The sequence below is a fragment of the Embiotoca jacksoni genome, unplaced genomic scaffold, assembly GCF_022577435.1.
Source record: "Embiotoca jacksoni isolate LCO1_2020_lvr unplaced genomic scaffold, fEmbJac1.0.p SCAF_13, whole genome shotgun sequence".
NCBI classification, from domain to species: domain Eukaryota; kingdom Metazoa; phylum Chordata; class Actinopteri; family Embiotocidae; genus Embiotoca; species Embiotoca jacksoni.
In genome coordinates, this window is record NW_027185263.1 from 784,954 (window position 1) to 797,862 (window position 12,909).

General features: G+C 45.4%; 2 protein-coding genes across 3 annotated transcripts; both read left to right on the forward strand.

The window, feature by feature from the left end:
• The first annotated feature begins 5,797 nt into the window (after positions 1-5,797).
• On the forward strand, positions 5,798-8,274 carry LOC138196083 (uncharacterized protein C11orf87 homolog). 2 transcript variants are annotated; one of them, XM_069145795.1, is made up of 2 exons: positions 5,798-6,275; positions 6,749-8,274. In XM_069145795.1, exon 2 carries the CDS (start codon positions 6,848-6,850, stop codon positions 7,253-7,255), a length of 408 nt encoding a protein of 135 aa, XP_069001896.1. In that variant the 5' UTR covers positions 5,798-6,275; positions 6,749-6,847; the 3' UTR covers positions 7,256-8,274. The 2 variants fall into 2 exon arrangements, with proteins under 2 accessions (XP_069001896.1, XP_069001897.1); XM_069145796.1 differs by lacking the exon at positions 5,798-6,275 and adding an exon at positions 6,327-6,613.
• Positions 8,275-9,612: 1,338 nt separating this feature from the next.
• On the forward strand, positions 9,613-12,683 carry LOC138195980 (involucrin-like). The gene is made up of 2 exons (XM_069145636.1): positions 9,613-9,655; positions 11,815-12,683. Exons 1-2 carry the CDS (start codon positions 9,613-9,615, stop codon positions 12,681-12,683), a joined length of 912 nt encoding a protein of 303 aa, XP_069001737.1.
• The last annotated feature ends 226 nt before the right edge of the window (positions 12,684-12,909 follow it).

The following is a 12,909-nucleotide window of genomic DNA, read 5'->3' on the forward strand; positions in this document are numbered from 1 at the left end:
TTCCAGGAACACCTCGATAGAATTCCTTCTAACTTGCCACAAAACGTTCTCTTGGACTCAAAGATGATCTGAGTGGATTTTGGTGGCCGAAGGTCAAAGGAGTATTGTGGCCAATACTCCACAGATCATACCCTAATTATGGAAAACTCTCACAAATGTTAGGTGACAGCATTTTACATCCGAAAGGTCAAAGGTCAGATGTGTTGAAGCTGCATCCACCTTCTAGAATCTGGAGCTTCTTTGCAGAAACATCCAGATTTGAAGCATCATCTGCTGTCAATCAGCCTAATGTGAACACAAGGATTCCTTGTTCACCAGATGTATTATATCAATCTGGACAGACATGGAGGGAAACTGCAAGCTGGATGGTTGACGGTCAACAACTGTTGGGCTATGCAGAAAAACATAGGTTCACATATTGTCAGTTCTATATTAAAACAATTCTCACATGCCCATATGTGTCTTGAAAAGGTGTTAGTCATCATGAAACCTCTCTGTAGCGGCTGTGAGGAGATTCCTCCTTCAGACAAAAAGCTGGCATTGTGCTTCACTACAGATTGTGCAGGTTGTCATCATGTTGTGTCAGTTTCAGACAGATCTTAAATAATATGTATATATTCAGTCTCCTGAGGCTGGTGAGGACCTTTGTTGCATGTTATAACCTTCACTCTGTCCCCACGTCTCCTGGCTCGACTCGTAACAAACCAGGGAGGTCGCAAGTCTTCCTGTGGAATGCAAAAACGTCGAACCCTCATATAATAGATGTACACACTTTGTCACACACTCATTATGAAAAAAGAAAAATCATTTTATGGAAGACATTTCGTCTCTACATGCACAAGAGCCTCATTCATTCTTTCCCGGAGCCATTTGGGTTGTGCACAAAAGCAAAGTTCGCGTGTGCGTGTGTGTGTGTGCGTGTGTGTGTGTGTGTGTGTGTGTGTGTGTGTGTGTGCGCACGCATGGGTGCATGCATGGTAAACTGGCTTTTGTGCAGTTCATTAGAAATTCTGCTGACAGAGACTTGCAGTGAAAGCAGTTGTGTGTGCGTGGAGGGAATATCAAGAGGACGGCTCCTGCTCAGAGATGGCCTGCAGCTTTAAAGATATCCGCTCCTGCATATGAAGACGTATAACGTCACACACACACACACACACACACACACACACACACACACACACACACACACACACACACACACACACACACACACACATACGGACCGGACGGCATCGATACATGTTTAGTATTCAGACTCATGAACCTTTCTCATTACAGTTGGTAATCCTGATTAACACAAGCTGCAGAATAATGTGTCTCAATAATAGGCGTCTAAATGAGGTACAGTGTCGAGGAGGAAGAGAAAACCGCAGCTTCAGCCGACGTTTAGAGTTTTCAAGGATTCGGGGATTAAAAAGACGGCTGCCATTTGCAAAGATAAAACACACATACACACTGATGCTCCACTCAGTCAGGTTATAGAAAATAAAAGAAGAATAAGAGCAATTAAAAACCTGAATCACCTCAACAAATAAATAAATAGATACTTGCAATGTCTACACATATTATTTGAAACATTACGAATGACATGTTTGCTGTTGTTTCCTGAATTTCAGGATAAGCTCCTTTGTTTTATCCTTGTTCAGGACAATCGTGATGTTTTCCACTTCCTGCTCGCTTGAGGTCTCGTTTTCATCCGATATTATAAAAAGAAAAAATGTAAAACTGTGATTGATTACAAAAAACACGTAGTGATCCATAAAAACATTTCAAACTGCTGTAATCAACATTGCTGTATTACAAATCAACCAAATGTGAAATGTGAATATTGTCACTGATAGTGTGAAACCAAATGAGAATGAAACAGCTGTGCAGAGTGCTTATCTTTCAGGTCATTGTTTTCATTTTACAAGCCTCAATTTCACTGTTTTAATTCACTCGTTCTGCTTCCACCAACCTCGGTTTTACATTGTTGTGATGTTTTTCTAACTTTAAACCATTGAAGTTGTAGTTTCCTTCCATGTTTGTCACTTCAACTTGGAGTCCAAGTGAATGTTTGTGCCAAATTTGAAGAAATTGTCTAAAGGCTTTTCTGAGATCATGTGTTGAGGAGAATCGGCCAGATAGATGGGAGGGATGTGAGGTCACACCGACCTTGACCTTTGACCTCTTACCCTCAAAAGAGTATTGGTTCATACTTGAGTCCGACTTAACGTTTGTGCCAAACTTGAAGAAATTCTCTGCAGATGTTTTTGAGATATTGCTTTCACAGGAATCTGACAGACAGATGGGAGGGGATCAGTGACCTTTGACCTTTGACCACCAAAATCTAATCAGATCATCCCTGATTCCCAGTTAACGTTTGTGCCAAATTTGAAGAAATTCTCTGAAGAAGTTCATATCCCTTTCACAGGAATCTGACAGACAGATGGGAGAGACACGAGTCATGAGTGACCTTTGACCTTTAACCCAGAAAATCTAATCAGTTCATTCTTGAGTCCAAGTGAACATTTGAGCCATATTTGATAGAATTCCCTCAAAGTGTTCTTGAGATATCGAGTTCACGAGAACGGGATGGACAGACATACGGACAAACCAGAAAACATGAGCTAACATCTCATGTTGGAATATTATTGCTATCACCGTCACAGAGGAATTACAAAAAAGGTTTCTAGGACCCACAGCAGGCAGAGAAAGACAGATACCAGCTGGGAAAGTTTAGCTGCAAGCGACCGATATTTCCCTCAATAAGTGGTGGAGACCAAAAACAGAGTTAATATCAGATTTACAAACATCCGAACGAATGCCAACTTTGCTCTTTAACTGCTGGACTCATAAAATGGCCGCTGTTTTAAATCTGCACAAATGAATATTTTTACTCGAACAAACACAACAGAGAGAATGAACTCTGCTCTTCACCTCAGCACAACAGACCGTCCCGGCCCATCGACCAGGTTTTTACGTCCCACAGCGTCTCCGCTGTCGTTCGTTCTCTCATCAGCTTCATTTGCAGCCTCAGCAGGCAGCGAAGAAAAAAGAAAAACACCGTTAAAACCGACTGCTGTTCGGCGCCGGCCAGACAGCACGCCGTGTGCAGAGGTGTGAAATTGGACAAGGTTTAAACCTCTCTCTCTCCGGCTCTCGTCTCATTCTTCACACCAACCGCTTCCCGTGTGGACGACGCCATGACAGCCGAGCGGGGAGGCTGTCTGAACGCGTGTTCCATTATTTCCATTTGTACCATTCATCTCGTCGGGACTAAAAGACGCCGGGTTGTTGGCCGGAGATTCGGGGAGGCAGCCAGGAGGAGGCCACAGCGTCAAATGTTTCACACCACCTACAAGGGAGCAGGTATAATTTCGCCTTGGATGCGACTGGAGGACACTGATTGATGTGAGGAGGACTCCATCCCCGGGGTTTCCCTCTTTAGTACGGGTCAGTCTGACCCAGACAGCCTCTATGAATATTAAAATAAGTGCTTTAATCACTCCCCGTTTAACAGCCCTCGAACATATCCCATACTTTAAACTGTGTATGAAGAGCTGCATAAATCTTTCAGTATGCACTCATCTACAGTGAGTTCATCATCCAGGGACCCTCACTCCCTCCCAGGCCATTCATTTTTCATGCAGCCCGCCGGTGATGGAGCATGTCCCGGAGCGAGGACTGGGAAATTACCGTGAGAATCTCTGTGGTGCCAATACAAAAAAGTACACGTTAAATGTTCCTCCTCGTTTTTATTTGTTGATACCTCTCATCTCTGACTTTGTTTTATTCATCAGAACTGCAGTATATAGCGGAACATCTTTTGCATGTGGAGATACCCGAGATAATAAAGATTTTGAGAAACAAGTCATAGTTTTTGGATACAAGGCTCCCTGATTTTTAATGGCATCAAACACCATCATTCTCTAAAATGACCCGGCAGCTCTGAGCTGATGGTTTGAGACTCCAAGCAGAGTTTCAAAACATGTTAATTGTTGTAAATAGGCTATTTTATATCTAAAGTATTAGACGAGCCACAACAGAGAAATAAATCCTCAAAAGTTGGGAACAAATAGATTTAAAAGACAAAAGAAAATGTCTTCACAATAACTAATAAAGAAAAATATCTGTTACACGGAAGAAAAAAAACATTTTGTTTGAAACATAAATCCAGAACAGCTCGAAAGGAACACACTGAAAAATGATTGCGGAGCGTCGTGGGCTGAACCAGCCGAAGCTGAAACTCTGAATACGAGCTGGTGCTGGACTTCAGGGACAGAAGACTCCCCAGTTCTCCATCAGAGGAAGAGGACGACCAGACCGGTTACTTCCTGTTGATGCTCTGATTGTTCAGAATCTGCAGTATCGTGCTGCAGACTAAATACTGCATGTACTTCCTGCCACGTACTGCAGGTTTAATAGAGTGTTTTAAGTATTGTAGAAAGCTAACATTCCTAAAGAAAAGTTGATATCAGGCGTAAAAACAAGCTGGTATTGAACGTGATTCATGGTTTTGCAGGATCTATTAAATATCGACACTCTTTTCACACTATATAACTATATAACATCAACTGAGACATAACTTGGTAGATCAGCCGTACGACACCATGAAACTTTGGTACGAGTCATAAAACAAAAGGTATATTTAGGCTACTTTTTGCTGGAAATGTCGTATTTGTGTCATTCAGTATATTTTTACGATCCTTTAAAGCAGACCTGGGCATTGTGTGGCCCGCGGGCCACATGTGGCCCTTTGGTTGATTCTGACTGGCCCGTGTGAGGTTGATTGGAAATTACAAAATAAACATATTTTCTAATTTTACCTCTTGCATGGACTAAAGCTGCAGTGCTTTTATTTTGAAGTGTTTTCAAAAATATTGTGGCCTTCCACAATATTTTCTGTTTCTCATGTGGCCCCATGGAAAAAAGAATTGCCCACCCCTGCTTTAAAGCCTCAGTAGGTCAAGGTGTGGCCCTGAATAGAAGCGTCTCCTTGCTGTTCTCCTTCACCCACTCTTCTATATTTGGAGACGCGCTGCCTGCAATGTTCTTCCAGTCGGGGAGGAGCTTTTTCTTTTTTTTATAAAGTATTTGTGGGTGTTACAAATATCATCCGAGAATCGCTCGACTGTGACAAATACAGTACGATGCACTCGACCATTATTTTAAAGCCTCGTCTATGGAGCATTTCTTTAATCCTGTAGTTTAATTCACGACCGTAAACCTGTGAGGATTACAAGTTTTCAGATTAATGGAGAAAAAGAAACAACTGCCTGCTCAGGATATTTGGGTTTAACACTAAAATCCAAGTTCTGTTCATTAAAGTGTTAAGAAATTGGGATTTAGTGGCTGTAACTGTCTGATATGTTGATAAATGACTTGAAATTAACAACATTTTTTAGCCTAAATGAAACCTATGTGAATTATTTTGAAAGTCGGGCCTTTATAACCTTTAGTCCCCTGACAGATGTTGATTTTCAGGGTATTTGCTGAATGACAGCTGTGATTTAATTACAAATTTAAGCCATATTCAGCTCCATGTCTGTGATAACTGATGTTTACCAAGCTCATATCCCACAATGCCTCTTAACCTACAGTACAAATGTTATGGTTTCAAATCTTTTCTACTATTTTGGTAAAAAAAAAAAAAGCCTTAAATTAATTCATTTCCAGTCTCCATAATGAGGTTTAAATGCTTCAAATTATGCAGGTTTGCAGCATCTGACTGACCACACCCTCATGAACACCGGTTACCGATCAGGGTTCAATGCTGCAACTCATTTTCCTGTTTTTTGCTCATTGTCGGATTCGAGTATGAACTAATACGCGTCACTTATGAATGTGGTCATTAGAGGGAAACGTGGGCACTCCAGTGTTGGACTCCATCTGAAGAAGAAGAAGAAGAAAAACAGCCGTGCCAGCTGACTGGCAGACGGGACCTTTAATGCAGCTGCAGCTCTTCATTCAGATGCTGAGTGGAGCAGCGGAGGACCGGAGGACCGGAGGACCGGAGGAGGGGACACTCTTCAGGGAAAACCAGCTCCAATCTAATCCCAATTAATTTTTTTAAATAAACCCCACTTTGCTGCCCACGGAGACATCCCCCCGCCGCCTGTAGGGTTTCAGAGGGAAGGCGGGATTGCGGCAACAGAAGCGTCCTGACTGATCGGAGCTCAGCATCAGCATCACGGTGTATGAAATGCGTCACCGCCATCCAGTTCTCCCATTTACACATCTCCCCCTCAGCTCTCCGCTCACGCACCGTCTCCCCGCACCGACCGTTTCATCAGGTAAGAATTCCTCCTCTTCCTCCTCTTCCTCTCTTCGTGTTAATCTCCAGGGTTGATGTGTGGCAGTGATGCCTGCAGACATCAACCTCTGCGTAAAGCTTCATTCTGGTCCTAAAACGCTGTTGCGTGAAGGAGGTTTGTGAGGCTCCATCCCGCAGGCCTGCACATGACAATAGATGATGCATTGTTCCGACTTCACACCATCAACCCGGTTCTCCTAACGGTTCTCCTAACGGTTCTCCTAACGGTTCTCCTAACGGGTCTCCTAACGGATCAGGACGTATTCTTTTGTTCAGGGTTGACGTGTTTTATCTGCCACTGTGACTCAGGATGAAATGGTGCGCACCTCTCGTGTTAATTGTTTGGGATTGTTTTTTTTTATGGATGTAGCCCGGACCAGCTGATGAGGGTCGGTGGGCGGGTTCCTGACGGTTCTGTCCCCGTGGGTCTCATGTCTTTTCTCTCCGGTGCAGGTAACCACATGAGCGGGCCGGTGTCGCCGTGCTGAGCCCGGAGAGCACACAGGGTACCAGGGTCAGAGAGACACGAGTGGCCGGGGACAAGTGGACCGGATGACAGCCAGAACCGCGGAGGCCTCGGGACTGTCGGTGCCGCTGCACCGCTGTCACGGGGGCTTCCAGGCCAACAACGGGACCTGCGCGGAGCAGCTCAGCCTCCTTCCGCCGTTCTCCTCCACCCTCGCGCTCCTCGTGCTGGTGGTCGTGCTCGTGGGGATCGTCGTCGTTTCCCTGGCAACGTTCCACTTCCACAAGAGGAAGCTTCGGAACCGGAAGATCCAGCGCGCGCAGGACGAATACGAGCGCGACAGTCGCAGCCCCGCGCGCGCCGGTGGGAGCGGGGAACCCGCGAGGCCGTGCGTCATCGTGCGGCCGGTGCGATGTGAGGAGAAGCCCTCGTGCCCGGCGGTGGAGGTGGAGGACAAAGAGGCGCAGCACGAGGCGGTTCCGCTGGACTGTTAACTCAGCGCTACTTCCGGGACAGAGACTGTGGAATAAACAGGGAAAGCAATAAGGCACAAATAACTCCCACACCCATCTCTGCTGCTTGTAGTCCACGTAGAACCAGTAGAACCAGTAGAACCAGTAGGGGATGCAGAATACTCGGCCTCGAGGCGCCACCGGTCCAGAGACACACAGACTAGCTGTGGACACACACCTCCCTAACACTGTATTTAGCCTCCTCCTTTATGGGACTGTGTAAAGTATTTGCCTGCTTTGACATTTGGACCTCTTCCTCTTCCCCATCCTAAAAACCAGGTTTGAACCTCAGAGATGTTTAAACTGTAAACCTTCCCGGGATGTGACGCGGTCCTGTTGAATTATTGAGAGTTGGAGACACAACAGAAGACCGTAAAGTCTGGCTGGTCTTCCTTGGCATGTCCTCTGACACAGACCAGTATGTAGTTAGACTGTGGATGTTGTGGTGCTGTTAGGCAGTGAAAGCTGCATATAGGCTCTAGAAAAACAGCTTATTTGTTTGCGTAGTATTTTTTCCTTGAATTAAGTGACTTAGCATATTTGCATACAGTCCTGTCCTCCAACGTCTGAGAGACATCTGTAGGTAGCTCTAGTCAGCCTGAAGAGATGCAAGACTTTTTTGCTGTAGTTATGCACATAAGATTTTGTTCCTTAAAGTGTCAGATAGTAAGTTTTAGTGCTATAAACAGTACTTTCCTTTTTGAGTAGTATTTATAATATATTCTCTGACATGTAATAAATTGAGAACTCTTCCGACGGAGGCTTTCAGATGAAGCCGGTCTATTTTTTCTTTTTAAACTTTGATCCTTCATATTGTATCATAGTGGGCCTAATAGAAATTCTGTGTCATTTACTAAATGAATTCACTGTAAATGTTATGCCATTATGAGAGCTGGAATGTTTTGCGGTAACGTCATCTTTCTGGAGTTCATATAATCTGCCTTATCAAAGGAAAACATGTAATATTCAAAAAGTTTATAAATAAATATGTAATACATAAATACTTTATGTTGATCCTTTTGAATGTGTCGTGTCCTTGCTACGTGAGCTTCTACGCTGTGTGCTGTAGAACAAAAAGATCAATATTAACCCAACACAAGTGACATTTGATGACATCATCCGAGCCTCTGGACAAGAACTAATGACCTCCCAACAGTAGGTCGGCAATCTTTATGTGATTTACTGACATGAAGGTTATCCGTAGACGTAGCGCTTGTAAAGTCAACATCTCCTGTAAAGAAGCCCCATGGCGTCTCATCGGAGGTCAGCGGAAGTGAGTCGGTTTGTTGGCCAGGTACCAGGACACCATGTTCCTAATTGTGTCCAGTGGAAATAAAAAACAAATGGCCCCGGGAATATGAAGCAATCTCTGGCGAGACGCCAGCCGTGGAAGATGCACTGACAGACCGCCTTTCTATCTCATCTCATTGGCATAAGTGCAGCAGAACGAAACCATTTATCTTCGCTGGGAAAATGGAAACAAGTCAATGAAAGGTGAATGATGCACTCTCCATTTAAAACACGTGTTTCACTCAGAACAATTTAAAAGATTAAGAACCAGAACATCCTACGAGTTTTCAGCATTAAAAATAATAGTTAAATACATAAAAACTAATGATAATTAAAATGATTTCATGTAATAAAGATTCAGGCTTTTCCGTCTTTGGGGATGTATTTGCGTGGAGGCACTTCCTGGCAGCGAGGTGAGATGAGGGATGAACCCGGCCGCCCGCCACCGGCAAATAATGGATGTGACCGACGATGGATGGAGGTCAGTGGTGACCAGCTGGATATTGGCGGGTAGAGACGGATCAAAGGTTCGAGGTCGGTGTTTAGGAGTGGGTGGAGGTAAGTGGTTGGGAAAGATGGTGTTCAATGCCACTCAGAAGACAGGGATGGATGGAGGTCGGGAGTGGGGAATGGAGGCGGGTCAATGAAAAGTCTGTGGCCAAAACTGAACGGAGGTCAACGGCACTCAGACGCTAGGGATGGAAGAAGGTAAGTGGTTAGGAATAATGGAGGTCAATGGATGTCTGATGCAAAGAGTGTCAGTGGTGGTCAGTCCCCACAGATAAAAGGAGGTCAGTAGCTGGAAATAGGAAGAGTTGGAGAACGAAGGTCAATGGCTAGCAATCAGTAGGAGTCGGTGGTTAAGCATACGTGTAGATTAGTGGTGGCGGGTTGCTGAAAATGGCTAAGAATGAATGCATCAATGGACAGAAGTCAGTGGTTAGGAATTGATGGAGTACTATGGTTAAGGATAAATAAAGGTTAGTGGCTAAAAATGGAAGGAGGTCAGTAGGTTGGAACGGAGGTTTATTGGAGGTGAGTGGCTAGGAATGGATGACGAATGGATGACGGTCAGTAGCATGGAAGTGACAGGTCGGTGGCAAGGAACAGATGGAAGTCAGTGGGTTGAAATGGAAAGAAGATTGCTAGTCAGTACTTATGACTGGATAAAGGCCAGTGGTTAGGAATTAATAGAGGGCTAAAATCAGTGGCTTGAAAGGAAATGGAGGTCAGTGGCGGGGAATGGATGGAGGTCAAGAGCTAGGAATGGACAGAAGAAATAGTAGGAGGTAAGCGGTCAGGTATAGTTGAAGATGCAGTTTAGTGGCTAGGAATCAGTTAAGATCAGTAGCTAGGAATAGATGGTGATCAGTGGGTGGAAATTAATGGAAGACAATGGTTCAGAATGGATGGAGGTCAGTGCCTGAACGAGGTGTCAGCAGTCAGTAGTTGGGAATAGATCAGATCAGGGAATCAGAGGTTGGGAGCTATGGGTAGAGTTCAGTGGATATAAATCAACTGAGGTCAGGGGATCAGGTATGAATGGAGGTCAAGGGCAAGAAATCAATTAAGGATAGTGGCTGGGAATGGATGGTGGTCAATGACTAACACATGATGGAACGTCAGTAGATGGGATTGAATGTAGTCTGGAGGTCAAAGAGGTCAATGGTTAGGATTAGATGGAGGTCAGAGATCAGTCGCTGGGATTGGTTGGCTGTCAATGGCTAGGAATGACTGGAGGTCAGTGACAAGAACTCAGTGACAGAGACTGGTGTTATCTATTGCCACACATATAGGGCAGCTTTAGAAAAGGACAGACAGTTTAGTAATTTAAGTTTGCTCTGGGAATAGCCTAGTTATTGTGTGTAGCCTCATTTAGAATTAATGAGGCCAGTTTTCAGGGTGTTGTTGTCTCAGGAGTTCTGCTCCTCAGTGCTGCACAGACTATGGAAGGAGGTCTTCGTTGGACAGCGAGTGGATGAGCTCCTCTGAGGCTGTTTATTATAGCATGATTATGGTTGTGTAGAATGTGGATATTTAAGTAGGACCATATAATTTAATGGGAAAATTTGCTGGTGCTGTGATTTTGTGAGAATTCGAACCCCTGGTTTTGACAAGACAGTGCAGTAAAAGAAAAGTTTTACTTTTATTTATTTAACTGTTGGCCCTTCAGGCTTTTTGGGATCTGGTTATAATTGTTAACGTCTTGGAGCATGAATGAGGATCGTGATAGTGAGTTACTGCAACAGTCACCTCGAAAACAAAAAAAAACAGAAGGTCGGGAGCTTTTGCTAATTTATTCCGTGAATTTGAGAAAGCAGATTTCACCTATTTTGTGAATTTCTCCCGCGTTTTCAGACACAACACGGAAGTAGTTCCACCGTTTAAAAGAGTTGGTGTCTCCTCTAATAATCAGAAAAAAACATGAACTTTCATGCCTCACATTAAACAGCTCTCTATGACGAGCTGAGTCACAGCGACACGTCCAGCTCAGACAAGCTACTTCCATCTGCTGCAAATTTTCCTGCAAAGATTTGTCTCATAACAAATCTTTGGTGTGAACTGGGCTTCAGTTGCACGAACAGACTCCTTCCTCTTCACTTGGAAATGCTCAGCATTATTGTAAAATATGCAGCAAGCTTTTGTGGGCAATGAAAAGATGCCCAAAGTGGATATGGCCTTTAAATGATGATGACAGGAGCAGGAAGGTAGCTGTCTAACCGGAGAATCACACACCCGGGCCTCCTCCAAGCAGCGCAAACAACATTCAGTTTGTTCCTCCATGTTCTGGCAACCAAAGCACAGAATGGGTTTGTGTTTGCACCGAATATAAAACCACCACCGCTGCTTCCAGCCAACCTGCCTGCTGCGGAGCATCCGACTCCAAACGGCCGCACGTTAACAGAAGCAGCACGGCTGAAGATGAAGCAGTCCACGGCATCATTGATCAGAAAACAATTTGCATTGTTTATCGTGACGTGGGAACCCACGAGAGTTCAAGTATTTCTGAAGGTGAGCGGATGAATCGACCTGCATTCGGTTACAGCTTCCTCATCTTGATAAGTCTGCGTCCTCGACTTTACGGCGCTCCGATTATTCCTGCGAGCTGCGTTAGCAGACGAGTTCGGGGCTTCGTATCTCGACTCGGAGCGGTGACGAGTGTCGGTCGCTGTCGGGAGGAGACGGTGTCACGGTCCGAGGCGACGGTCGGTCACCGAACAGCGTCTCTTTATATGCTTCGTTACCGCGAGTTCAAGTAGTGACTGCGAGGTTACAACAGGACCAGAACCTCAGGCAGGAACCAGAACCTCAGGCAGGAACCAGAACCTCAGGCAGAAACCAGAACCTCAGGCAGGAACCAGAACCTCAGGCGGGAACCAGAACCTCAGGCAGGAACCAGAACCTCAGGCGGGAACCAGAACCTCAGGCAGAAACCATAACCTCAGGCAGGAACCAGAAACTCAGGCAGGAACCAGAACCTCAGGCAGGAACCAGAATCTCAGGCAGGAACCAGAACCAGAACCTCAAGCAGGAACCAGAACCTCAGGCAGAAACCAGAACCTCAGGCAGGAACCAGAACCATAACCTCAAGCAGGAACCAGAACCTCAGGCAGGAACCAGAACCTCAGCCAGGAACCAGAACCTCAGGCAGAAACCAGAACCTCAGGCAGGCACCAGAACCTCAAGCAGGAACCAGAACCTCAAGCAGCAACCAGAACCTCAGGCAGAAACCAGAACCTCAGGCAGGCACCAGAACCTCAAGCAGCAACCAGAACCTCAGGCAGGAACCAGAACCAGAACCTCAGGCAGAAACCAGAACCTCAGGCAGAAACCAGAACCTCAGGCAGGAACCAGAACCAGAACCTCAAGCAGGAACCAGAACCTCAGGCAGGAACCAGAACCTCAGGCAGAAACCAGAACATCAGGCAGGAACCAGAACCAGAACCTCAAGCAGCAACCAGAACCTCAGGCAGAAACCAGAACCTCAAGCAGGAACCTCCACAGAACCAATAACAAACACGCTTCTTTTCTAGACCCATTATTATTGATGCAACTTAGTGCAGACAGTCAGAGTGTCTTCCAACAGCTCCCCCGGCCGTCTCGTCATGACGTGTATTGATTGATTACGTGTTCACTGCTTCGGTCTCGGTCCTGAGGGACGGCGGGCAGCGAGTACGAGACCGAACAACCAATAAGCTGTTGACGCCGTCCTCTGAATGTTGCAGCGGTGGAGATTCCTGATGATGTCCCGACGCCTGCTGCAGATTTATGGCTGCACGGCTTCATGTCCTGTGTAAGTAATCCAGTTTTGGGACACTGCATCATTTTTCTGACAGCTGAATTAG